Genomic DNA, 25973 nt, shown 5'->3' on the forward strand with positions numbered 1-25973 from the left:
TTTTTTTTTAAGTTTGTTTTGTGTATGATTTTATTTGTTTGCTAGGCTAGCATTTTAGAATAGGTCAATGGAATAAAATAAGCCCTATAACACCCTTTAAATGCTTTTTAATAAGTGGGAATAAAAAATAAATGACTACATGTGTTAACCATAATGGCTGTGTGAGGAGTCTAGTCAGACGGACACTAAGAATAAGCTTTCTTCATTACTCCAACACTATACACAGTGTTGAGGTTTAAATACTGTCCCTATGATTCACTTCACATTTTAAAACACATGAACATAAAAGCATTACCAACTAACCGCTATCTTGGTCTCAGCAGATTCTACATTTGCCATTAGGTACCTTTGTAAGTCATGATTTCTTATCCTCTGTAAGCACTCCCATTTTTGCATTCAGTAAAATCGGTTTTACGACAGTGGGCTTTATTGATACTGGTGTTATATCAGTGTAAAGGACTTATCATAGTTCCCAGAGTATCTGAGTGCTGCTGCTGCTTTCTCATTTAAGAAGACAGTAAAACTGTCTATATAAAAAAAAAAAACCTAAGCTCTTGCTTGCTGTCTCCATAAACCACATTTAGCTTATGCACTGTGTGCTGTAGTCTTTAATAGTGGCTTTGCTTTGCAGCTGAAGCCAGACTAAAATCATAGTAAATCTAAGTATAGAGAGAAGTGTATCTGATGGTAGGGGTCATGCATGGGATATAAGAGCCATTGTGAATTAAATTGGTGCTCAAGGGGTTTTTGCTATCGGCATGGATCTGGATTTTATAACACGGCGGGATGGAAAACATTATGAGCATCTTTGATATGCAGTCCAAGGCTGCTGTTATGCTTGGCCCCTGTTGATGCAGTTGGAAACTCACTCCAATTTTGTCAATGGCCTTCTGAACGTACTTTGTTCTATGATCATAACACTGTAAAATAGCACATATGTGTAGATGTACACAAACTCATTTATTTGTTTATTTAGTTATTTATTTTCACACTAATCCTTAATTTTCACACTAGTCTTTCAGCCCCAACAAGGTTAAGGCTACATAGGTCTGTCTGACCTATTTATGAGGAATGCATAACGAGTGGCTCATTCCATTACCACCATAGATCAAAGCCCTGGTAGCAGCATAAATTGATCTTTAATAGTGTGGAGGCTTTGAGCCTCCTTTGTGCCAGAGAATCTTGTCGACTGCTTATTGAAAACAGAAGTTAATTCTATACTTCACTAAACTCAGACTAAGGTGGGGGAAATCTGCCCTAACAGTGAACAGATTGAGGCAAAACAAGTCCTTACTGTGTTGAAATTAATGGCAGATGCACTTACTGGAAGTTTAAATGTTTCATTAGATGCTAATGTCTTGCATGGTTTTTAACTGTTGTGAATTTAGTTGGAGTAATATGAAACCCATCTGTTTATCTTCCTTGACGGAGAATCTTTGCCCAGACTGTGCCCTCTGGGTCCTTAAGGAAGTTTGTCTTGATGTTGCAACCTGGCAAAGCAGTCAATTACAATGAACTCAGTTATGATTACACAAACTAGAATATGCACATGCACACATTCAGCACACGTTGAACACTGACAAATAAATTCTTGTGAATTGATACACATACACACGCGCATCTTTTCTGCACTTACTGTTTTGGAGTCAGGGCCAGCATTAGTGCAGTTGTTGTAAAAGGAAGTAATTCAAATGATGTATATAAACTATTGCCTAAGCAAATGAAAGTTAATGAGTAGGCATATCACTCTCTGATTGATTGAAATGTTCAAAAACACTGGGTTTATAGACAGGACAGGTTTATTCCCCTGATGTAACTACTGAAGTACATCAGCACAGAGATCCAATATTAGTTTAACTTTTGATGATGGTTATTTATTGAGACCACTAGCATTTCTCTGCTCTGTTTTAGACTGCTATCAGTGAACACACTGAAAATGAATCTAGTGCCATCAGTGATTATAGTGCAGATGAGCGATCTGCACATCACAAGGAAGAAAAATGCTCTTCAAAGCAGTTTCAGAAGCCTTAAGAGAAATTAAATGAAGTATGCTAAGAGACACTTTTGCAAATCACTTTAGATTAGGGCTTGACCTCATAATGTTTCAGAAGATGTGATGTTGATTGAATAGATTGCCGATTTACTTTAAAAGTAATCAAGGGAAATCATTAAAAATGAATTAAGATGTGTCTGGTCAGAAGCAATGTTGGAATTAGAGATATTGCAGTCTGTAGCACGCCTTGTGCTACCCCAGGCTTAGGGAGGAGGCAGGCTTTAGTGTTGCTTTTATTTTCGCAAAGCCAAACAACCAAAGCTAAGCTGGCCACTTTTCAGTGGCCTCAAACTAGACTTTTCAGTCCTTTTCAAACTAAGCTCTTCAGGCCTCTGCTGCTGCTCGTCTCTCTCTCTCTCTCTCTCTCTCTCTCTGCATTCCCTCTCTGCTCTTTTTAAAGAGCTGCCAAGAGGGAGAGAGAACTCGTTGCTCCGCCTCCCTGTCACCACCTTCACCCCACAGCTCATCCACCTTGATCAAATGTGAGGCAAATTAAAGTGCGAGACAAGAGGCGGCGCCCAGGAGGCTGGACTCAAGACTCGCGTGCTGTCCCCCAGTCACTCGCGGTGTTCCTCTGCAATCCTCGCTGGGCTTTGCTTGCTGCTGGCTCTCGTGGCTGTCATTAGGGCCCAGGGGACAGGCACGTGCCACAAAGTCATTCATACCCATAAATACAGTATTATTCACAAGTGAACCATTAGACTGGGACAATGGGCCTGCAACCCGATGTGCTAATGGGTTCGTGAGAGAATCCACATATGGTTCATGCCTTGTCCTGGCTTTATTCACTGTTCAGATCTGGTCAGTCTGAAAAGCATGATGGGTGGCTTAGGCAGTTTAGGAGCTATAATGGAAGGCAGCACAGCACAGATGCTTCAAAAGAGGTTTGAGGATTCTTTAATGAGGGAAATATAATTGGTCAGCTGCATTCAAAATAAGAACACAAAGTTTAAAAGAGTATCTTTTAAAAATATCACAGGAATTATTCACACATTCTCCCCGGTGTAAGTACTATGTTGTCCCTGCACCTGTACCCCCATGGTTCTTTTTGGACCCTGTTTGATGCAGACTTGTTTCTCCCTTTGCCTCTTTCTTTTTATCTCTTTTGCTCTTTCTTTTCATCTCTTTTGCTCATATCACAGTGTCCTGCTTGCAGAAGCAGTCGACACTGCCTAGCATCACTGGGTTCTCCCATGGAGAGGGATCCTTTCACATAGCTAATGGCTACAGAAAGGGAACAGTTTCGTTTTAATTATGTGCTTTACTCAAGGGCCTTCTACTTAGCAGCCTCCCATTTCTCCTCTGCGGTTTAACAACCCACAGCCAGCACCAGAGAAAAGAGATATTCAAGCTTCATCCCTTCTCTCCCTGCTTTTGTGGAGACTGTTTTTTATGATCATAGAGGAGAAGGAAAATAGAGTGAATACCATTGTGTACACACACACACACACACACACACACACACACACACACACACACACACATATATATATATATATATATATATATATATATATGTGTGTGTGTGTATATAATGTGTGTGGGTGTGGGTGTGGGTGTGTACGTACACATTATTATTCACACACACACATACCTAAGAGAAAAAGATTGGTCTCTCCATCTCTGTAAATAAGCCCCTGGTGCACCATGGCCCATTCTGCTTTTTCTATCAGGTGCCATTGCAGCCATTTACTGCTCTGCTCCATGCTGGCTCGTAAAGCCCTGTTTTTATGTGCTAGGAGATGAAGCCTGCAGAATTTGGCAGGTCTCAGGCTCTGGAAAAAGCCTGTCTGCCTGAGGAAGCTTCAGACGACATAAATTGCAGACCCTGACGGCGGTTACCAGGTCCCAGGAGTCCAACATTGTTCTCCAGACTTCAGTGGGGCTCAGATGTTTCTGGAGTGCACATCTTCTTTTCCTCTCCCCCACCATCCCCCTGCGAGCCAAAGCTCTTTTTCATTATGATTTCTGAGGCTGGAGAAGGACACCTGCTGAGAGGCTCCAGTCTCTACATGGAGTAAATACCTGGTGGAAACCAAAAGACTGTTTGATGTTTTGTGGGGAGGTAGTTTATTTCTCTCTTCAATAAAAGGAAGAACGAGAGCTTATCTATTTTTAAGATCCCAGACCTATGTAGCTGCCAATCCACAGAGGGGTTTCATCTTTAAAGGGGACCCAGAAAAACATCTTGACATTAGAATAACACCTGATTGCTGTCCGTTTATGACTTTTCATTTTCAAAATCTTGAGTTTGCTTTTATCATCAAAAGACACCATTTAAAATTGATTTGAATTTTATAAGAAGCTACTCTGTGATAGCGGTTGTCTGGCTTTAGATGTAAACGGTTTGTGTGCGGTTTCTTTTATGGATATTTTTGTGATCTTTCCCTCATGTTGTGTTTGTTTTCCTCTGTTTTGCAGCTGAAGCCTGGGCAGAACAACTGTAAGGACAGTGACAGCGAGAGTCTGAGTGGTGAATCCAAACCATCCATCAGGAGCAGTTCTCGAGAAAGACTGACAGATGTAAGTCACCAGTTAAAGATCCTAACCTCACCTCACATGAACGTCAAACATCAACCATCACATCTTTCATGACCTTAGATGTTTCCAAAAGCCATACCCTATAGCCCTATACATGATCTTGAACACTGTCACAGCACACATGATTAGAAATACCAAGCATTCACAACATGCTGCTCCCCCAAAATTATGTTATTGTTAATGTTAACTCCTGTTAATATTTCCACATTCTAAAGATCGATTACATGATCAGTCACATGCAGATGCACCAGATTTAGGTAGCACCAGTTCTCTTTCTACACCATAATGACCATAATGATTCCAACTCAGAAACTCTGAAGCAGCTTCTCTAATTATGCACTTTTATGTCCCAGAATATATCCTGAGCTTTCCAGGAATCAAGGTCTGGGTTACGAAACATATCCAGTGGAGAATGTTAGCTATATATCAGTATAGTACAGGAAAACCAGATCCTTGTTGCAAAAAAGTGCCTATGTGCGGGCATAGGAGTACAGTAAACATTAAATATGATATGCAGAGCCTAATATCCTGCCATTGTATGTTGCATGCCCATTTAGTATATTTCTTCTGCTTTAACAATGTTTTAACTTCAAAATAAATTGGAACACACTGTCAGTGCTTAAGTGTTATCTAGTAGTATCATCCATATCCTGCTGCCCTCATGGTTATCATCAAACAGTCAGTTGGTACCACTTTACTATATTGATATAGCATTTTTACAATTTACTTTATCCACCCCATTGATCTAAACTGACATGGTCCTGTGCCAAATAGAACAGTAATGTACTATTCTTTTTTTATATGTGTGTGGGAGGTGGGGAGGCTAACTGCGCAAGCTTATAAGTGTGCATTTAGCTCGGTGCAGTCCATACCCTCAAGTCAGACTTCAGGGTCTGGTGCCTGTGTGTGTGGTGCGGTGATGATAAGCACATCCTATTTACCCAGTCTTCTGCTTCAGTAGAGACAGTGGTGTGACTGGGCCCAGAGCCATGTACTTGTAGGACTGCAATCAGTTACAATATTGCTATACTTAGACCGTGATTAGGTTTTGAAATATGCTTTTTCTTTTTATGTTGTGACAATTAGGAATTATAAGCATCTTGGTGGAATACATATCTGTATACATTTCAAACATTCATGTAACTTTTTTGAGTGTCATGTATTTCCTTTGCTTATAATTTGCCTGCTATACTATTATAAGACATCAGTGAACAGTAAAAATGAAGGCAACGGGTTAAGCCACTGAAACGGTCAGTGTAGAAATATAAGCAGTGGATAAACTGCATAAATGGAGGCAAAGGGTAAAATGAAACTTTAAATATATAATATTATGCAGTGCCCCATCAGCATCTATAGACTGGGGAGGAAGCCAGGAGGCTTATGAAGAGTGTATGACAAGTGAGTTGGGGGAAGGCGGCCACGTATGGGCCTTCTCCTCCGGCTTCTCTCCTGCTTTAGGATGTAAGTGTGGGGGTGAATGGATCAGCTATCAGATAGCGGATGTAATTAGAGCTGTCAGCTGGAGGGTGAGGCAAGTCGGGGAAACAGACATGGCGGAACGAGCCTAGCATGATTGCTTCAGCATGTAGCTATAGGATGCTTGGCCAGGCATGAAATGAAATTAGTAATTTGATGTTGACATCAGAAATTGAAATGATACCTGCATCAGGAACAAGTGAGGGGAAGAAAGAGAGAGAGAGAGAGAGAAAGAAATAGAGAGAGAGACTGACAGACCTATATTTAATTGACAGTAGAATAAAGATGACATATCAAATGCTAAAAATGATTTTGATAAATCAATAAAAGAGATCATATCAAATGTTAATAACAATTTTAAAATATATATTAATACATGCAAATACATTTTCAGTTTGATGCCAGCAACACATTCCAAAAAAGTTGGGGCAGGGCAGCAAAAAACTGGTGAAGTTGTGTAATGCTACAAGAAAACAACTGGTGGAACATCTTACAACTAATTAGGATAGTTGGCAACAGGTCAGTAACAACACTGGGTATAAGAGCATCCCAGACAGGTTTTTCAGAAGTAAAAATGGGGAGGGGTTCAACCATTCTGTGAAAGACTGCTTGGGCAAAAAGTGCAACAATTCAAAAATAATGTTTCTCAATGTAAAATAAAAAAGAATGCATCATCTGTGGTTCATAATATCAGTAAAAGATTCAAAGAAGCCAGAGAAATCTCTGTATGTAAGGAACAAGACTGACAAACAGTATTGTCTGACTGTGATCTTCAGGTCCTCAGACGGCACTGCATTAAAAACAGATATGATTCCGTAGTGGAAATCACTGCATGGGCTCAGGCACGCTTCAGAAAACCAATGTCTTTGAACACAGTTCATGCACTAACACAAATTCTAATTAAAACTCTACCATGCAATGAAAAAAATATATAAACTGGATCCAGAAATGCAGCTGACTTCTCTGGGCCCAAGCTCATTTAAGATGGAATGAGGTGAAGTGGAAAAGTGCCCTGTGGTCTGATGAATCAAAACTTTAAATTCTTTTTAGAAATCATGGAAGGGCATAAAGAGGAGAGGGAGCAGCATGGGTTGACATGATGTCTTTTTTAGGGAAGAATTCAATTATTTTGGCAAGAAAATACCAAACTACCTTCTGGACTTACAGCAGTGTGGCTCAATAGTAAAATAGTACAGTCAAGACGCTAAACTGACCTGCCTGCAGTCCAGATCTGTGACCCACTGAAAACATTTGACACATTCTAAATTGAAAAATATCACAAAGGAGACCCTGAACTGTTGAGCAGCTGAAATTCTGTATCAAGCAAGAACTAGAGAACATTTCGCTTTCAGAATTACAGCAGTCTCTCCTCAGTTCACAAACGCTTACATAGTGTTGTTAAAAGAAGGTGATACAGCACAATGGTAAACATGCCCCCGTCCTCACATTTTTGGACTGTGTTGTTTTATATGTTTTTTTTTTCTAGTCGTTCCTTCCTGGAATCGTCCACTGTGTGTGGCAATTCCTGAGAGGGTATGTGTGTGTGTATATATATATATATATATATATATATATATATATATAGAGAGAGAGAGAGAGAGAGAGAGTGAGTGAGAGGGTATATTTAAATTCTCTGAACATATGCACAGTTTGTTCATCTTTTGCTTTTGTATGTGAAAACTTCATAAAAATCACCAGCAATATGGCTTCCATGAGGAACTGCTTTCTCAGAATGGGAGAGCCAAGTTAAGTGAGTGTCGCTGTCTCTGAATGTTCCAGAAGCTCTTGTGTGTCCTGAGGGGGATGTGCTGAAAGCTTTGCTGTTGGAGAGCTCTCTTTTTTTTGTGCCTTATTGCTCTCTCAGCTGCGTTTAAAGTGGCCGATCTAAGCCCTGAGGGGCCTGGGACAGCTCCCCTAGGAGTGTGCTGTGAAAATCCACTTCACACGTGCGCTGAAGTGCTAGCTGCACTATGCTCCTAGTGCCGGGTAGATGAATGAAGTGCAAAACACTGCAGGAGAGTTTGACAGAGTTGGCTATGGTGAGAGAATTCATTACATTTTTGAATGAATACTGTATTGATCAGCATTATTTGAATGTTAACAGAAGTGTCTATTAGAAAGACAAAACAAATGCTGAGCCATGTTTGTACAATTCAATCACACACACACACACACACATATACCGCATTTCCAAAATTTTCCTGTGCAAAATAAATTTTAAAAATAAATAAAAACAAAATTCTATGTGCTCAGTAATACTAAATCCTATATTTCATTGAAAATAGTACAAAGACAACAAATGTTGAAAGTAAGAATTTTTATAGTTTTTTGAAAAATTAATTGAATTTGAATTTGCCAACAACATATTCCAAAAAAGTTGGGATTGAGGAATGTTTACAACTGTGTTTCATCACATCTTTTAACAACACGCTGTAAGCGTTTGGGAACCGAGAAGACCACTTGCTGTAGTTTGGAAAGTAGTTTTCCCATTGCTTAACATAGATTGATTTCAACATTAATTTCAGCTGCTCATCAGTTCATCAGTCACTCTTGTTGTATTTGTGATTTTTTTAATGTGCCAAATGTTATCAGTGGTGACAGGTCTGGACTGAGGCTGCAGCTATCGAATATTTTTGGAATCGAGTATTCTGTCAATTTTTTCATCAATTAATCGAGTAATCGGATACATCACATTTTTGTTTTTTTAAACAACTATATCGATTGTGTTATGCAAAATGAAAGGTCTCTTAAAATGAGCAAGCAATTGGCTGTTATTCCTCACAAAAACATTTTTATTCAAACTCAACACTTTTACTAGATCAAAGCTTAAAAACTTGGGCTTATTTTCTACAGAACTACATTTATTCAACCTTTCTGTGAAACGTTTATGATGTACATGAAAAAACCTATGAAATACAGCTTCACAAACATAGGTTAGCCTATTTGTCCTCAGTTTTATCTGAATAAAAAGGGAAAAGGGTGTAGTGAATGTAGTCATAAATTAATTTGTCCATCTGTTGCATTTGTTATTACTACCTTATGTATGTGGAAGGCGTGTTTTGAGATGTAACCTATCAGAGTGAGTGAGTGTGTGTGTGTGTGTGTGTGTGTGTGTGTGTGTGTGTGTGTGTGCGCGGGATGGAGACATCAAGAGAGATAAAATACATGAGTGAGATCTTGGTGCATTTGCTGTCTTGCTACTTATGCCTAGTCACTATCGCCTCGTAACACGGGCTACAAATAATTACAAATACTGTAAGTTACGTTCTACCAAGCGCTAGTGTTCATATCAGTTACAAATCGTAAACATAAGCTGTAGAGGCTCTGAGTCCACCTGGAGAAGTGCAGTTCACGTGAGGATGCTTTCGGTTCAGGTGCTGTAGCATTGACGAAGTACTATTATGGTAGGCCAGGTCCGTTTTACAGTGTATACACTGCACTACACTGTCCGCCTTATGTAGCGTAAAATGGTCCCACACTTTAGACATTTTCGGCCTTTTACACACACTAGTATCTTTAATTTCCGCCATTGCCACACAGAGCAAAATAAATCGCGCCGCCTTTTAAATCTTTGAAAAGTGTGTCAGTTATAACAGTCTGTGTAAAACAATGATATGGAAGCTGCTCAGTAGTCTACAAAGTGGGAGTGATACGATAGCAGAGACGTTTAAAATGGATGGATTTTGGTGACATGAATTAAACGAAGCCTCGAGGCAAAGAATTTTTTCAGTCCTAGTCTGGACTGCAGGCAGGCCAGTTTAGCACCCAGACTCTTTTAATACTGAGACATGCTGTTGAAATACATGCTGAAATAAGCAAGGCCTTCCCTGAAAAACAAAATGTCATCTGTATGGCAGCAGACGTTGCCAAAACATGTACATATTGTTCAGCATTAACGTTGCCTTCACGGATGTGCATGTCGCCCATTCCCTGTACCATCACGGACACTGGCTTTTGAACTGTGCACTGATAACAAGCTGAGTGGTGTTTCGCCCAGATTGTGTTAGCATCCATGATTTCCCCTCAGTCCATTTTAAATGAGCTCAGGCCAATGACAGCATTTCTTGATCATGTTTATGTACAGTTTATTTTTTGCACTTAAGAGTTTTAATTAGCATTTGTGGATGCAGCAACAAACTGTTTTTACAGACAGTGATTTTCAGAGGTTTTTTTGAGCCAATGCAGTGATTTCCACTACAGAGTCATGTCTGTTTTTATTGCAGTGCCACCTGAAGGCTCAAAGATCACAGCCAGCAAATATTGTTTTTTTCTGGCCTTTCTCTTGCATACAGAGTTTTCTCCAGATTCTCGGAATCTTTTAATGATATTATGTACCGTAAATGATGAAAAGCAAAAGTTCTTCACTATTTTATGTTGAGAAGAGTTATTCTTTAATTGTTGCACTGTTTGATCGCGCAGTCTTTCACATAGTGGTGAACCACTGCTCATCTTCTGAAAAACTCAGCCTCTCCTGAGATGCTCCTTTATTACCCAAACATGTCATTGAACTGTTGCCAATTAACCACCAGTTGTTTTTTTTTTAAGCATTACATAACTTTACCAGCCTTTTGTTTCCCCTGTCCCAGCTTTTTTGGATCGTGTTGCTGGCATTAAATTCAAATTGGACATATATTTTTCAAAAAACAATTTCTCATTTTCAACATTTGATGTGTTGTCTTTTAAACTTGTTTAATGAAATATAGGGTTTAATTGGTTTGCACATCATTGCATTTAGTTTTTATTTACATTTTTTCACAGTGTCCCATTTGGGAAATTAGGTTTGGGTCTGTCTGTCTATCTGTCTGTACATACATACATATATACATACATACCTACATACATACATACATACACACACACACACACACACGCCACCCTGTTTCTAGCTCTTCGATGTCAATAAAGAGTCCTGGGGCATGTGGTTGGGTCATAGGGAATGAACCTGGCCCTTTGTTTAACAAGGTGCTAATGAGGTCTGTTACAGGTCCCAATTCCTTTGTCTATCCTATGTTTCCACTGTTTATCTCTGTCTTTCATTACAACTGTCTCTTCTTCTATCTCTGTCTATGCTTAGATAAAGTGGAAGAGCTTTGTATCGGTCTCAGCTTAGCTGGCAGAGAGCAAGGGTCAGGGGAGGCTATGCTACTTTTTCTCTCCTGTCCTCCCTCCTTCTCTCTCTCTCTCACTCTCTCTCTCTCCTTTCTTCTCCCTTTCTCCATCCTTCCCTTCCTTGTCTCAGTGCCCTGCCAGCTCATTAAGCTACAAATCGTGCATCAGCCTCTCTCCCGCCAGTCGTAACCCCAAACCCGGCTAAATTGGCAGCCTTGCTATATTTGCTCCAGAGCCCCAGGTCCCCTTTCAGATGTGTTTGAAGCCAGCATGGCAGCATGGCTTCCCCAGACAGGGTGGCAGGAGTCCTGGGCAGAGCAAGAAGAAGAGGGGGAAGGGGGAAGGGGGGGGGAGGAGGGGTTTAGAGGAAAGGGGATGAATCACACACACGTGTTTAGTCTCTGTGGCAGGGGTGAAATGCCATCATTTCTCGGCTGCCTATCAAATAAATTGGCAATTACAGCGGCCCTGGATTCCAGCAAACAGTGTTAGAGATTTTTTCTGCTGTGTTTGTTTGTGCAATTGTATGTGTTTGTGTGTGTGTGTGCGCATGCAGGAGAGAGATGAGACAGCTGAGGGATGGATGTCTCACGATCCCTAAGCACTTGGCGTCTTTGCCTGCCATTCATTGTCTTCTGAATAAAGAAGAAACCATAATGAATTCACCTAGCATTGTGAAGAAAACTGAAGATAAAAATAAATTAAAAATCCAAAATATGACGGCTAATTTACCCACATCTGTCTTTCAGTGCCCCACCTGCAGAGCTAAACTGCCTCCAGCTAATTTGTTCACTCACAGCTGCCTGACAGAGAGAGAGAGAGATGTGGGGGAAAGAGAGGTAGAATGTGTAGAGTGTGAAAGATAGAGAGCATGAGATTTCTAGATAATGCAAGTTATTGCTGATTTTTGTGTATTTGAAACAGATCAAGATCACACAAGATTTACAGTTGTAGATGGTGAGACAACATATTGTGCAGAGCTGGAAAGCTGAATCAGTTGATTCTTTATTATACTCTTTGTGTGTAATTGCAACAGTAAATTATTTTTTGAAAGGCAAGTATCCTACTGAGAACACATCTACTCATGCAGCAGTGTTTTGGTACTTTGTACATGATCATGACCCAACTAATTATACATAGGTTATCATAATATGACTCGTCTTTTTGACCCTAAGATTATGTCAAAACATGTGGAGAGTTGATTTACAACAACAGCCCAGCCCAAGGGCCTCCAGCATCTCCCTCTCTCTGTGTGCTGCATATCTCACTAGTTAGTGGCTCAGGATTATTAGTCTTCTTTATAAGGGAGATTCTTTCAACATGTGGTGAAATAATCAGATCCCTGTAATTATGGCTACTGGGACAGACATATGTCATAATATAGATGTTGCTGTTAATAATTACTGTTATTATATGGTATTCTGGACTAGACTGGAGACTGCAGTGTTTTGAGGAGAGGTTTGGGTCTGACCTGAGACAAGCAGTAGTGAGGTCTGTTTGAAAACTAAAATCAAAAGAGATTAAATAACCCAAAGTTTCCAGGCTTCTATTGAGTTCTTATCCTTTTTCTTCACTTCTTGATTCAAATTTTGATTATTTCTCCACGCATTAGTTATAATGAGGTCACCAGCCCCTGCAAGCAGTGATATGCTGGCCAATTTGCTCTGACATGGAAGTTGTAATTGCATGCATCAATTATCTAGTCAAGTTCCTTCCTCTGAATCTATTCATATCTCTTGCTCCCACTCTCCTTCTCTCTCTCATTTGAAATGTTCCTTATTAGAGATGGCTTTTGGATATGGAGACTGCAGCAGTATACCTGTAATTAGCTCATTATCTAGTTATCACAGTGGCAGAGGTTGTGACTGTGTGTGTGCAAGCATGCGCATGTGATTGTCAGTAGGTTAAGGAATGTTACAAGACTGTGTGTATCGGTGAAAGAAAATGAGAGACATGCTGTTGGTGTGTGGGGAACAGGGACAGTTTTGATTGCTCTGCAGCCCTAACAGCCCTGTTCTAAATCAGCTGTCAGTCAGTTTGACCTAAAACACGGCTGGTGACAGCAGCTTGATAAACCTTCCACACGTCGCCCTCCACCCTGCTGTCACAGCTCAACTGCCCTAATGGCACACACACACGCAATTAGAGACAGACAGCACTCCCATTGCACTCCCACTCTCTCTGTTACAGCTGATCATTTCCCTGCTATCTTTAAGCCCAGCCTCCCAAGTCCCTATTTTGTCAGGGCTATTACACGGGCTATTACACAAAATACCATAGTTTACTGTTTTCTGGGAGCAGTGTTTTGTCATTGTGTCAACAATCTGCAGTGGCCACAATAACACCTCTCCAAAGTCTATATTACAACATTGCTTTTGGCTAACCAGCATAGTGTGGGTTTTGCCTAATTGCACTCTGATACCAGAAAACCTTGGAGAAAGCAAACATAGCAAGAAGTGCTCTCTCATGCCTTTCTTATTCTCAGACCCGTATTGCTAGTGTGTAATGGTTTTAGTATGGAAATCTTTTCATAGTACAGGTGTACAATAAACGTGAATTGATTTTATTTGAAATCATGTGTAAATTGTTTTCTATTGTAATCATAATACCATTCAGATATAGCAGATAGAGTTTAACAATGCTTGAGCATTCCTTTCAATACGTCTATGCTGTATTACCCCAACATGCTTTGATGCACCACACAAATTATTATGTCATTATGCTAATGTGTTCAGTGGACTAGTTACTGCTATTTGAGTATTTTAGAAGTATATTCAATTAAATGTAAACTCCTATATACACCTGTGTATACACCTGGTTACCTACCCCTCTAAGATCCTGCACCCTTTTGGTTATCCTTGAATTCTGTTGCCTAATTAAATCTCCCCATAATCCTAAAGAAACCCACTTACTTTGTCACTTAAATTTATAAAGCTAGAACCACCAACCACTGTAACATAACCTTTAATTTTCATCTATACCGGTAACTACTTTTAATTAACAAGCTTATTTTGATGGTTTGTTTAAATTCTTATTTCTTCACATTATTTCAGGTGCTACTTCCTTACTTTTTGTTGTATGGCCATGTCTTACAGGTGGTACAAAAATAGTAATGTGTGTGTGAAAAGATTCTAAGACTAAGTGACAGAGTGGTCTAGTTGCATTATGCTGCATCTATGGTGTGCTGTCATTGGATGACAGCTAACTGTCCATCAGGGCACCTAGACAACTCAGTGGAACATTTCTCTTGGCAGGAACTCTAGAGCTGCATGCAGACTACTAGTCTCTACTATTTTAAAATTAATTTCTAACAAGTTTTGAAATATCTGCAGTAGAAAGACTTTAAAGTCTGATTAACAGCCTGACCTGCAGATCATACATATGACTGCAGAGATTTTTTCAGATATTTATTTAAGGTAAACTTGAATTTGGTCAGTTAAACAGTCTCGCCATGCACCTTTTCTGCTTCTTGAAGAAGCAGAGCCTCACACCCTGTTATAAATAATGAAATGTGCCTTTTTCATCAATACACTCAATACACTGGCATACAATTATTTTATCTAGAGAGAGAGCAAGCTGGTAGTGGTAAATGATCTGAATTGTAAATTGTTTTTTTTTTCTCTTGTGGTCCAGACATATATGTTGTAATGCTGTTTAAAAGGTTGGTTATCATGCAGATTTTTTTCCTCATAGTTTTATATATGTAGCTGTCTTTCTCTTATCTCATTCTGTCTTTCTTGTTGAGGTAGGTTGAATAAGTAGTGCCTAGAGAAATCTTAACAAAGGCCTCATTCTGATTGGATGCTCACAGGAGCTCAGGAAAGAGAGAACTGGTTGCCATAGCAATAAGAGAGCAATGTGAGAAGTATACTCCATGTGTGTGACAGGGTAGGGAAAGAATGAGATGGATGAATTGAGGAATAGGTGCATTCTATTGTTTATTGCACACCTCAACAAACATTGGCTAATGCTAATACTCATTACATTCAAACCTCCTAAGGAAAAGACATGCAGACATATACAGTGGCATCTCACTCTCACCTCTTTGTAAGGATGGAAGTCTGTAAGCACCTTACAGTTTGATTCTATTAAGGGTGCCAATAAACAATTGTGAACCAAGATTTTATATATATGTTTTTTATTTCTGTAACCTACATTTTGATTTTTCTCTTATGTCTGCAAAAGTAGCATTAGCTTTGTTGACTTAAATGCAGCCTACACACAACACACTTGACAAGCTTTCATCTTTGTTTCACCATCAAATACAACCCCAATTCCAATGAAGTAGGGACGTTGTGTAAAACATAAATAAAAACAGAATACAATGATTAGCAAATCCTTTTCAACCTATATTCAATTGAATACACTACAAATACAAGATATTTAATGTTCAAACAGATAAACTTTATTGTTTTTTGCAAATATTCACTCATTTTGAATGTGATGCCTGCAACACGTTCCAAAGAAGTTGGGACAGGGGCAACAAAAGACTGGGAAAGTTGAGGAATACTCAAAAAACACCTGTTTGGAACATTCCACAGGTGAACAGGTTAATTGGAAACAGGTGAGTGTCATGATTGGCTGTAAAGGCAGCATCCCTGAAAGGCTCAGTCATTCACAAGCAAGGATGTGAACAACTGCGTGAGCAAATAGTCCAACAGTTTAAGAAAAACGTTTCTCAATGTGCAATTGCAAGGAATTTAGGGATTTCATCATCTACAGTCCATAATATCATCAAAAGATTCAGAGAATCTGGAGGAATCTCTGCAAGTAAGCAGCAAGGCAGAAAACCAACATTGAATGCCCATGACCTTTGATCCCTCAGGCGGCTCTGCATTAAAAACCAACATCATTCTGTAATGGATATTATCACATGGGCTCAGGAACACTTCAGAAAACCACTGTCAATGAACACAGTTTGCCACTACATCTACAAGTGCAAGTTAAAACTCAACCATGCAAAGCGAAAGCCACACATCAACAACACTTAGAAATGCCGCCAACTTCGCTGGGCCCGAGCTCATCTGAGATGCAAAGTGGAAAAGTGTCCTGTGGGCTGATGAGTCCACATTTCAAATAGTTTTTGGAAATCATGGATGTCATGTCCTCCGGGCCAAAGAGGAAAAGCACTGTCCGGATTGTTCTCAGCGCAAAGTTCAAAAGCCAGCATCTCTGATGGTATGGGGTTGTGTTATTGCCATGGCATGGGTAACTTGCACATCTGTAGAGGCACCATTAATGCTGAAAGGTACATACAGGTTTTGGAGCAACATATGCGCCCATCCAAGCAACGTCTTTTTCAGGGACGTCTCTGCTTATTTCAGCAAGACAATGCCAAGCCACATTCTGCACGTGTTACAACAGCGTGGTTTGATGGTAAAAGAGTGCGGATACTAGACTAGCCTGCCTGCAGTCCAGACCTGTCTCCCATTGAAAATGTGTGGCGCATTATGAAGCGCAAAATAAAACAACGGAGACCCCGAACTGTTGAGCAACTGAAGTTGTACATCAAGCAAGAATGGAAAAGAATTCCACCTACAAAGCTTCAACAATTAGTGTCCTCAGTTCCCAAACGCTTATTGAATGTTGTTAAAAGGAAAGGTGATGTAACACAGTGGTAAACATGCCTCTGTCCCAACTTCTTTGGAATGTGTTGCAGACATCAAATTCAAAATGAGTAAATATTTGCAAAAAATAATAAAGTTTATCCGTTTGAACATTAAATATCTTGTCTTTGTAGTGTATGTAGTGAAAAGGATTTGCAAATCATCGTATTCTGTTTTTATTTGTTTTACATAATGTCCCAACTTCATTGGAATTGGGGTTGTACAATACTCATAATATACTTATACTACTACTAATAATTTAAAACAGGTGGAAAACCTAAACTAAATTTTTTATGTATTTATTTTATGTATGTTCCTTACATCATACTGTATACAATGTAGCCTGTAGTGTTCATTTTTCATCTGAAGTAGTACTGTTTTTCAGTATAATAAAATAAACATGATTTTCAGGGTATCTGACTATAAATTTTCACAAGTGAATCAAATGGCTACTGAGCGAAAGGCTGCATCGTCTTAGTTCACTAGGCTACGTAATTCAGATAATAATTCACTCTCTTCACTATACCCTCTGTTTGAGACAGATTACTCTGATGCTTTCTGCTGTTAAAGCTCATCACCAAACGGAAAATATATGCTTTTCTGTCCCTCCCCATTTACCTTATCTGACCTCCTCTGGAGCATCTGCTGTTTTTGTTATTGATGATTATATCATTTATATTACACCTCTTCAGTTACCATTATTAATACCAAACATCGAACAGTTTTGTCATGTTCACCTTACAGAATTGCTTTTTTTCCAGGATATTCTGAAACCAGCTTTCCACTTTAAGATCTTTCCTGGACCATTACATTAGTGTCATACTCTTTGCACAGTACCACACAAGTCAAGTCAAGTCAAGTCAAAGTTTATTTATATAACACTTTTTACAACAGGTGTTATCGCAAAGCAGCTTTACAGAAAAATCCGGGTCCAAGCCTCCATGAGCAAGCCAGTGGCAACAGTGGCAAAGAAAATCTCCCCAAGAGCAAGACAAAGAAACCTTGAAAGAAACCAAGACTCAAAAGTTGGAACCCATCCTCCTCTGGTTGATACCAGATAGCAAACAACATTAGTATAAAATGTTGAAATACAGAAACGGGGAAAAACAGGTGAAGCAATGGTTATAATTAAATAGCTTGAGTCTATGCAGCAGCAGCAGCAGTTTCATCAGAAAGGTCAGTTCATGCAGGTGAGGGTGGCACCATGTTGGTTAAACAGGTCCAGAAGGCTTGCTTGCAGTAGGCACCCAATCAAAGCAGAAGAAGCAACAGCATCAGACCACACAGAATAGGCACTTATTCAATTCGGCAAAGAAAACACACAGAGAGTTCTGTAAAAGTGACTGATCACAGTTCACAGTGTTAACAGAGCAGCAGAGACTCTGAAAAGCCAGAAAGGTAACATAGACACAAGGGCTCCCTGAAAGTGAATACATGAGAGCAGCGGGAGGATACTCTATGTCCATAAACTCCCAGATCTGCACTTTTTATCTAGCAGGATTAACTAATTTCCAAAGGCTTGACTTAACAAATAGGTTCTTAGTCTAGACTTAAAGACTGAGGCTGTGTCTGAGATCCAAACACTGACTGAAAGATTATTCCAAAACTGGGGGTTTTGTATGAGAAGGCTCTCCCCCCGATGTAACTTTATTAATTCTAAGTACTAATAGTAAGCCAGAACCTTGTGATCTAAGTAGGTGTGATGTTTCATAATAAGAGGGAAGTTTACTCAGGTATTGATGGGCAAGGCCATTTAGAGCTTTATATGTCAGCAAATGAATTGTGTAATCACTGCAAAATTTAAATGCCAACCAGTATAGGTTTGATAAAATGATCAAACTTTCTGATTCTTGTGAGGACTCTGGCTGCAGCTTTCTGGACTAACCAAAAGTTGTTAAGGTTGCTGGAACATTACATTACAGTAATCAAGCCTTGAGGTAATCAATGCATGAACTAGCTTTTCTGCAGCCTGTAGAGACAGTACGATTCTTAATTTAGCAATGTTGCAGAGATGCAGGAAAGCTATTCTAGTAATATTTGTTAAATGTGCATAGATGGACAGATTGGGAACGATCGTGACACCATGTTTTTTTTACAGAAGTAAGTGATGCAACTGAGAAACTATTAAGTTTAAGTGTTGAATTAGATAGTTTGTGTCTTCAAGAAGAAGAACCTCTGTTTTATCTGAGTTGAATAGGAGAAAGTTACTTAACATCCATTATTTTTTGTCTTTTACAAACTCCTTATTAAGATTACAAAATCTTATTAAGTTGAAATTTATCATCTGGTTTAGTTGATATACATCACTGTGTGTCATCTGCATTGCTATGGAAATTGATGTCATGTTTACTGATAATGGTATCATATAGTGGTATAGATATAGATCATATAGTGGTAGCATATAGTGGTATAGATATTCTGGTTCAGGTGCACTGGTGAGAGCTCCAGGTAAACTCTACAGTTTTTTGTGTTTTATTGTGCTTTTTCTTTGTGTTTTATTGTGATATTTCTTTGTGTTCATTCAATATGATCGACAAACTCTTTTAAACATCTGATCAACTCTCAAGACCAATTTTAACACAAACACACAATGCAAATGTACAATCGCTGGAGAACAAAATTAACGAATTGAACGGATCAAGTTTCTGCGCGAAATCGAGAGCTGCTGTGGTTTAGTGCTCACAGAGATGTAGCTCTCTGCAGCAACACCAAACAGCATCACACCGGCCGGCTTCACCATCTACCACCAGAACTACACTCTGGACTCTGGTAAGGGCAGAAGTGGAGGGCTATGTGTTATCGTGAATTCAGTGGGGAACATATGTAACAGTTCTAGCCAGTCACTGCTCTGTGCTGAGGTTCGAGCCAAACTAAGAGCTCAGGCTGCTGCTTACAACTCTGGTGACCTGGCTAGCTACAAGAAGGACGGATATGACCTTTAGAGGACCATCAGGCTGACCAAAAGGAGCTACAGGGACAGAGTGGAATCTAAATATCTTGGCTCTGATTTCAGACATATGTGGAGTGGACTGCATGCTATCACTGACTACAAAGAAGATGTGATCTGTGATAGGGGTTCTTCCTCCTCACTTGCAGATGAGCTTAATCCTCATTATGCTCGTTTTGAGGCAACACCTCACCTGCTGAGAAAGTAAATGAGGAGAGCTGCACTAGCCATTCCTCTGTCTGAGTTGGTGAGATCCTTCGGGGCGGTTAACCCACAAGGCATCCACAAGGCATCCGGTCCCGATGGCGTGTACTTAAAGCATGTGGCAACCAGCTGACTGAGCTTTTCAACTTTATACCTCTGTAGTTACTGCAGCTCTGCACATCACCCTTGTTCTTAAAAATGGGGACCAGTACACTACTTCTCCACTCATCAGGCATCCTCTCACTCTCCAGGATTTTGTTAAACAACCTGGTTAAAAAGTCCACTGCCTTCTCTACTAAACATCTCCATACAGTAGTCCAATTTCCACCGGCACCCTGCTGGTCAACAGCACCGGAGGCAGTCGTTGTTAACCCGGGCCTCGACTGATCCGGTATGGCAATCATTTTTGTGATCCGCATGATAGTTTTGGCACAAGTTTTACGCCGGATGCCCTTCCTGACACAACCCTCACCATTTATCCGGGCTTGGGACCGGCACCAGAAGTACACAAAATACACCCCTAATGGCTGGTTTGAATTTTAACTACTAAGTTTATTTATTTATGTATTCATCTTATTTTCTGTGAATGGAGGATTATCAAAGCAAAAATTTAATTGTACACTGTAACCACCTGTTTTACTGTGCATATGACAATAAAACTCTTGCATCTTGAATCTTAGCGTAGCAAACTTTAACAATGGCAGCAAAATGCATTCTTCGTTTTCTGTTGCTTTTTCCCTCTCCCTGTTCACTCTGCCAATCAAACTAGGCAATCTAAACGGCCAGATGCATTTCCTTCCAGGCCTGTCTCCTGCAGGCTTCTTCACCACAGGAGTCTACTGTGTAAGCCTGTCTGCCCAGGAGCCTAGTGTGATACTCTGTCTGCCATTAAATCAAGCTAAAAGATGTTTTTGAATTCACAGTGAATTCATAGATGTCATGTGTACAATAGTGGGGCTTAATCTGTATGGTTATTCTATAATTCTATAATTTCATGATTGTTTTTGGGAGTGATGGCAATTCCTTAAAAATGGATCAGAATTAATATGACATATGTTTGTTTCTTATAATAAAAAAGGTAGTTACTGTACTTTGACTTTATTAGACTGCTTACTTTGATGATTTGTCATGTAAATCTTCACTGGATGCTCTAATTCAGGGGTGTCAAACTCAATTGCACAGGGGGCCAAAATTCAAAACACACTTTAGTTTGCGGGCCGAACAGAATAAACATTTATTGAACACACTAAAACTAAATGTTTTTTTAACCTAAATATGAATAAAAATATACAGGAATGTTATTCTGGAAGAAAAAAACTTAAACTTTAAATAACAAATTTCTTGCTCTCCATAAAAATATATCCACTCAAAATTATACACGTTAGAAATATGAACATGCTGCAAAACAAAACCTGGAAATATAAATAAATTTTGTGCTTTTCAGCAACAAACAATAACGAATCAAAACATTCAGTTTTCTTTGCTCTTATGCCATTTTATCAGTGCTGGATGCTTGGCATCTTTTTTTTGGCAACAAGTTTGTTTATGTTTGGCGTGAGGTCCCGTGTTGTGGAGACTCTCAGGATAGACTGCGGTTGCTCATCAGTGAGACGACTCCTGTGTGCTGTTTTGTTTGTCTTCATCACTGAGAACAGCTTCTCACACAGATATGTGCTACCAAACATGCACAAGGTTCGAGCCACATGTAGACGGAGCTGGGGCATTGCTGCGGGAATGGAGTGAATAAACTCTGTGGGCCCTGCAGTGTTGTACTTTGCCTTTAGTGTCTCATTAATTTGTCAGCAAAGTGCGTATTTTTGAACAACGTTGTGCCGACTTGGTTCAGCATTACTTGGCAACAGGGAAAGTTAGGTAAGTTGCTGTGGTGCATTTGTTTCTCCCATAAAAGCAGCTTCACTTGAAATGCCTTCACTGCGTCATACATGTCAGTGATCATGGGGTCACGTCCCTGGAGCTGGAGGTTTAACACATTGACATGAGCTGTTAGGTCAGCCAGAAACGCCAACTCACATTTCCACTTTTCATCCCGCAAAACAGTGGAGTCTTTTCCTTTACTGTCCATGAATTGACAGATTTTGTTGCTGAGCTCATAAACTTGAGAACTTTTCCCCGACTTAGTCAACGCACCTCTGTATGATAAGGGATGTCGGCAAACTCAATCTATCTCCCGCATAAAGGACTCACTGTAAAAAAAAATTTTTGCTGACTCAACTTAACTCAGTCAAGTCATCTTTTTGCTTTGACTCAGTTAAGTTGTAAGAACAAGTTTAAGTTTATTGAACTTAACTTCCAGGTTGTTGTGTGAACAAAACTTACACTAATTATTTCAAGTGAAGTGGACTTACAGAAAATAATCTTGTTAACTTAAATCAAAATTGGTAGAACTTTTTTTTTCAATTTTCAACAATGCGGCAAGTTCTCTTAACATGATATGGCAAGTTTTTTCAACATATTTTACCAAGTTGCATTGGTCTAATTTAAGCAACAGTTCATATAATAGTTCAAATAATAATAAAATAGTTCAAATAATTAACAGTTCAAATCAGCCTGCTGAAAAATTACTCTGAAATGAGAAATATACTTTGGTTTGGTATCCAAAACCTTTTTTATTAACAACAGCAGTGACTGAGTTGCTTATTGTACAGTTGTGCTTAACCAGTACACTTTCAATCAATTTTGGTGTGAACTCTTCAGCAGTGGAACAGATACTGCAGAGTTCATTTACAATTTCTTTTGTTGTTACTTTATACACATGAACTGTTTGCATCCGAAGAAAGAGGGATGCTAATTTGTGCTGAAGCAAATCATGCAGTTCTTCATCATACTGCACATCCTAATTTGATGCAGACAAGTCAACAAAGTCCAAATGTGCCTCAGAAGTTGGGCTTTCAGAGTTTGAGACACCAGGAGTGGAAGTCTGGTGAATGTCCCCACGAAAATTCTCTATGGTACACAAACGATTATGTTTACTTCTGTGGGCATGGAAAGTGCTATATACACTGGACTGAAAGTTGCAGTCTTTAAAGGGGCACTTTACAATCTCCTTATTTCTGAGATGGGTTTTTAAGTGTACAAAATACTGTGTAATATTGCAGGTCTCAGAATAATTACACAGATCACAGTTCAGCTTTGAAGCTGAAATGCAGACCTGAGCAGACTGTCTATGGTCTCTAGTCAGATGTTTCTTCAAGGCAAGTTCACTTCTGAATGAGCACACACAATCTTCATGGATGCAGGGAAGGGGAAAATTGCTTGCGTGATGACAGTGGTTTAATTTGTTATGCGTTATCAGAGCACGCTGGCTGGGAGATGAGAAAGAGCAGATTTTGCAACCCCACCTCATAAGCAAGGGCACTTCAACAAGCCAGCGATTCTGTAAAGAAAGCATAGAAAAAATTACTGAAACAAAACTTCAAACACTAATTAAAGCAGAGAAAATTTCTAGACAACATCAATTCCTAATTTCACACAGTTACCTTCTAGCTAGCTAACTAGAACAGCTATCCTGGGTAACGTTAGCCAGCTAACTAGTTTTGGTAGCTACAAGTCAAATCGATGTTTAATGTGCCATTCACCATTTTAACATTATATGTGGCTACATATGCTAGCTAACTCTAAAACATGCAGTTGGCCCAATGTGGACTTTTATTTAAACTATAGCTATAAAAATGCCTTTTGGAGGTTAGTTAACTGTAACTAGAACAAAAAGCCGCGCAGCAGTCAGTTAGCTAACGGCTAACTTACATAGTTTTCAGCTAAGACAGCTAATGCTAGCTAGCTAGCGCAACGGTGAAAACTACATAATGTCAGTGTTAAAATTATGTCTGTGTGCCTTCAACCTTTTTTGAATGGAAAGGTTTGGATTCCAGTCACTTTTACTTACTTCAGAAGGATCTGAAGAGGTATTATAAGGAGCAGCTGCAGAGTGGTGCGCCACCCAAGATGGCCGTTCTCATCTCAAGTCCGAAGATGAACAAGTGTTCAGAACAAGTGCTGAACAAGACATCAGACGCTCGGCGCATGCGCAGTATATAAAAAGTTGTCTGGAAAGCCTTTTTTTCGTTAGTCCAACAAGCAATTTTATGTTTTAATGTCTAAATTCAAGTCGAAGTTCTTAGAACACATTTTATTTAGTTGTAATGGACAGTAAGTTCAATCAAAATGGTAATGGCAGTCCATCTAAGTAAAACACAAAATCACTTTTTAGAGTACTGAAATTGGCGGTGATTTAAACCTTTCCCTCGGATAAAGTTTACAGTTTGTGTTACAGTGCTCATTACATGGTCCATCTTCAGGACTTTGCCACATAGTGTTTCTTGGTGTATGATGCAGTGATATGCTGTTAACTAACCAGTACAGTTCTCCTCCTGCATCTTCACTCGCATCCTTCACACTAATCCACTTCTTTCACCGCACATAGACAGTGCTCCATCAGTTGTAAGTCCAATAAGTTTGTCCCAGGGCAGTTTCATGTCGGTTACACTTTGACATACGTTTTCAAAAATGTCCTTTCCAGTCGTTGTCCCGCGCATCGATTTAATGTCCAATATTTCCTCTGTAATGCGCAAATTGGAGTCCACCCCATGGATGAAGATGGCTAGCTGTGCAGTGTCAGTCATGTCAGTACTTTCATCCACAGCAAGAGAGTATGCAATAAAGTCTTAGCTTCTTTCACTCAACTGTGTTCTTAAATCAGTGGCCATCTCACAAACACGATCAGCAACCGTATTTCTACTTAGGCTTAAATTTGCCAGAATCTGTTTTTTGTCTGGACATACGACGTTGCACACCTTGATCATGCAGCTCTTCAGAAATTCTCCCTCAGTGAATGGCCGGGCTGCATGAGCGATCTCATTCACCACGATAAAACTTGCTTTCACAGCAGCTTCACTTTGTGATTTTGCATGGGTAAAAAAACGTCTGCAGAAGTGTCAGAAGTGTCAGAAGTTCTTTTTAAACTCTTCTACTTCCTGTATCTGTTGCTCTGCATTCAGGTCTTTCGGGTTATCCTGATGTTTTGTCTCGTAGTGCCGTTTTAGATTAAATTCTTTGAATATAGCCACAATAGCTATATAGCGCCACAAATGAGACAAACAGGTTTACCGGCAATGTCAGTAAACATATACTCAGCCTCCCATCGGTTTTGAAAGGCTCAGTTTTCAGAATCAACTTTTCTCTTCGGCATCGTGAGGGGCTAGCTTCGCAATAACTTGTAGCAACAGACACTAGACTTGATTGGCGCGGAAAGAGCTCTGAAAGGCAGCTGAAGCGCTGCATTATGGGATCTGTAGTTTATTGTGTTACCAGCGCTTCATATTGCCGGGCCATTAGTAACAATAATATAAAATGATCTCTGGCCGGGCCGGATGTGGCCCACGGGCCTTGAGTTTGACACATATGCTCTAATTCAACCTAAGGTCTTATAACTTTCTCTCTGTATTTCACTAAGATTTCTTTCATAGGGCACGCCGAGGACACAGTGTTGAAGAAAACAGCTTTTAAAGACTCCATTTCTATTAACTGCTTGCCCTTGCTCTAGATAGAACACTAACTTGAACTAGAATCATTATTCGTGAGATACACATATAAAATATACCTTTTCAAAAGAGGGAGACGGAACTCTTTGAGGACTTGTGAGGGATTGAAAAGGCTGACGAAGAAGGTACACTGAGGAATATCTATTTTGTCATGAAAAGGCCTATTTGCATGTCCACATTACACCACCGACAACAGAGTGAATTGAGGCTTAGGATCACAAAATGTTGAGCTAAAGCATTTCGCTTTAGAGGCAAGCAATGCTTTTGTGTGTGCTGTGTGCCGCAGTGTGAGCCTGTCTTCCTGCATTAGTCATGTTTATGTGCTTGGCACAGGGCATGTTCTGTCTCAGTCAAGGCCCTGCTGCCACTGACAGGATTGCAGAGGAAGGCACTACATGTCACATCATTTCTATTTCAAAATTTCTGCAATTTCCCCATAACCACCAAGCAAAACTCTTGATAACAAATAAATAAATAAA

General features: G+C 39.6%; 1 protein-coding gene across 8 annotated transcripts in view; it reads left to right on the top strand.

Moving 5' to 3' along the window:
- The window catches only part of auts2a (activator of transcription and developmental regulator AUTS2 a), a 469856-nt gene that overhangs the window by 151553 nt on the left and 292330 nt on the right, over positions 1–25973 (top strand). For all 8 annotated transcript variants that reach the window (XM_037547285.1, XM_017722542.2, XM_037547284.1 and 5 more), the window contains one exon: positions 4475–4576. In XM_037547285.1, coding sequence (XP_037403182.1) covers positions 4475–4576 — 102 coding nt within the window. The remainder of the gene's footprint in view (positions 1–4474; positions 4577–25973) is intronic.

The sequence above is a fragment of the Pygocentrus nattereri genome, chromosome 18 (genome assembly GCF_015220715.1).
Source record: "Pygocentrus nattereri isolate fPygNat1 chromosome 18, fPygNat1.pri, whole genome shotgun sequence".
NCBI lineage: Eukaryota > Metazoa > Chordata > Actinopteri > Characiformes > Serrasalmidae > Pygocentrus > Pygocentrus nattereri.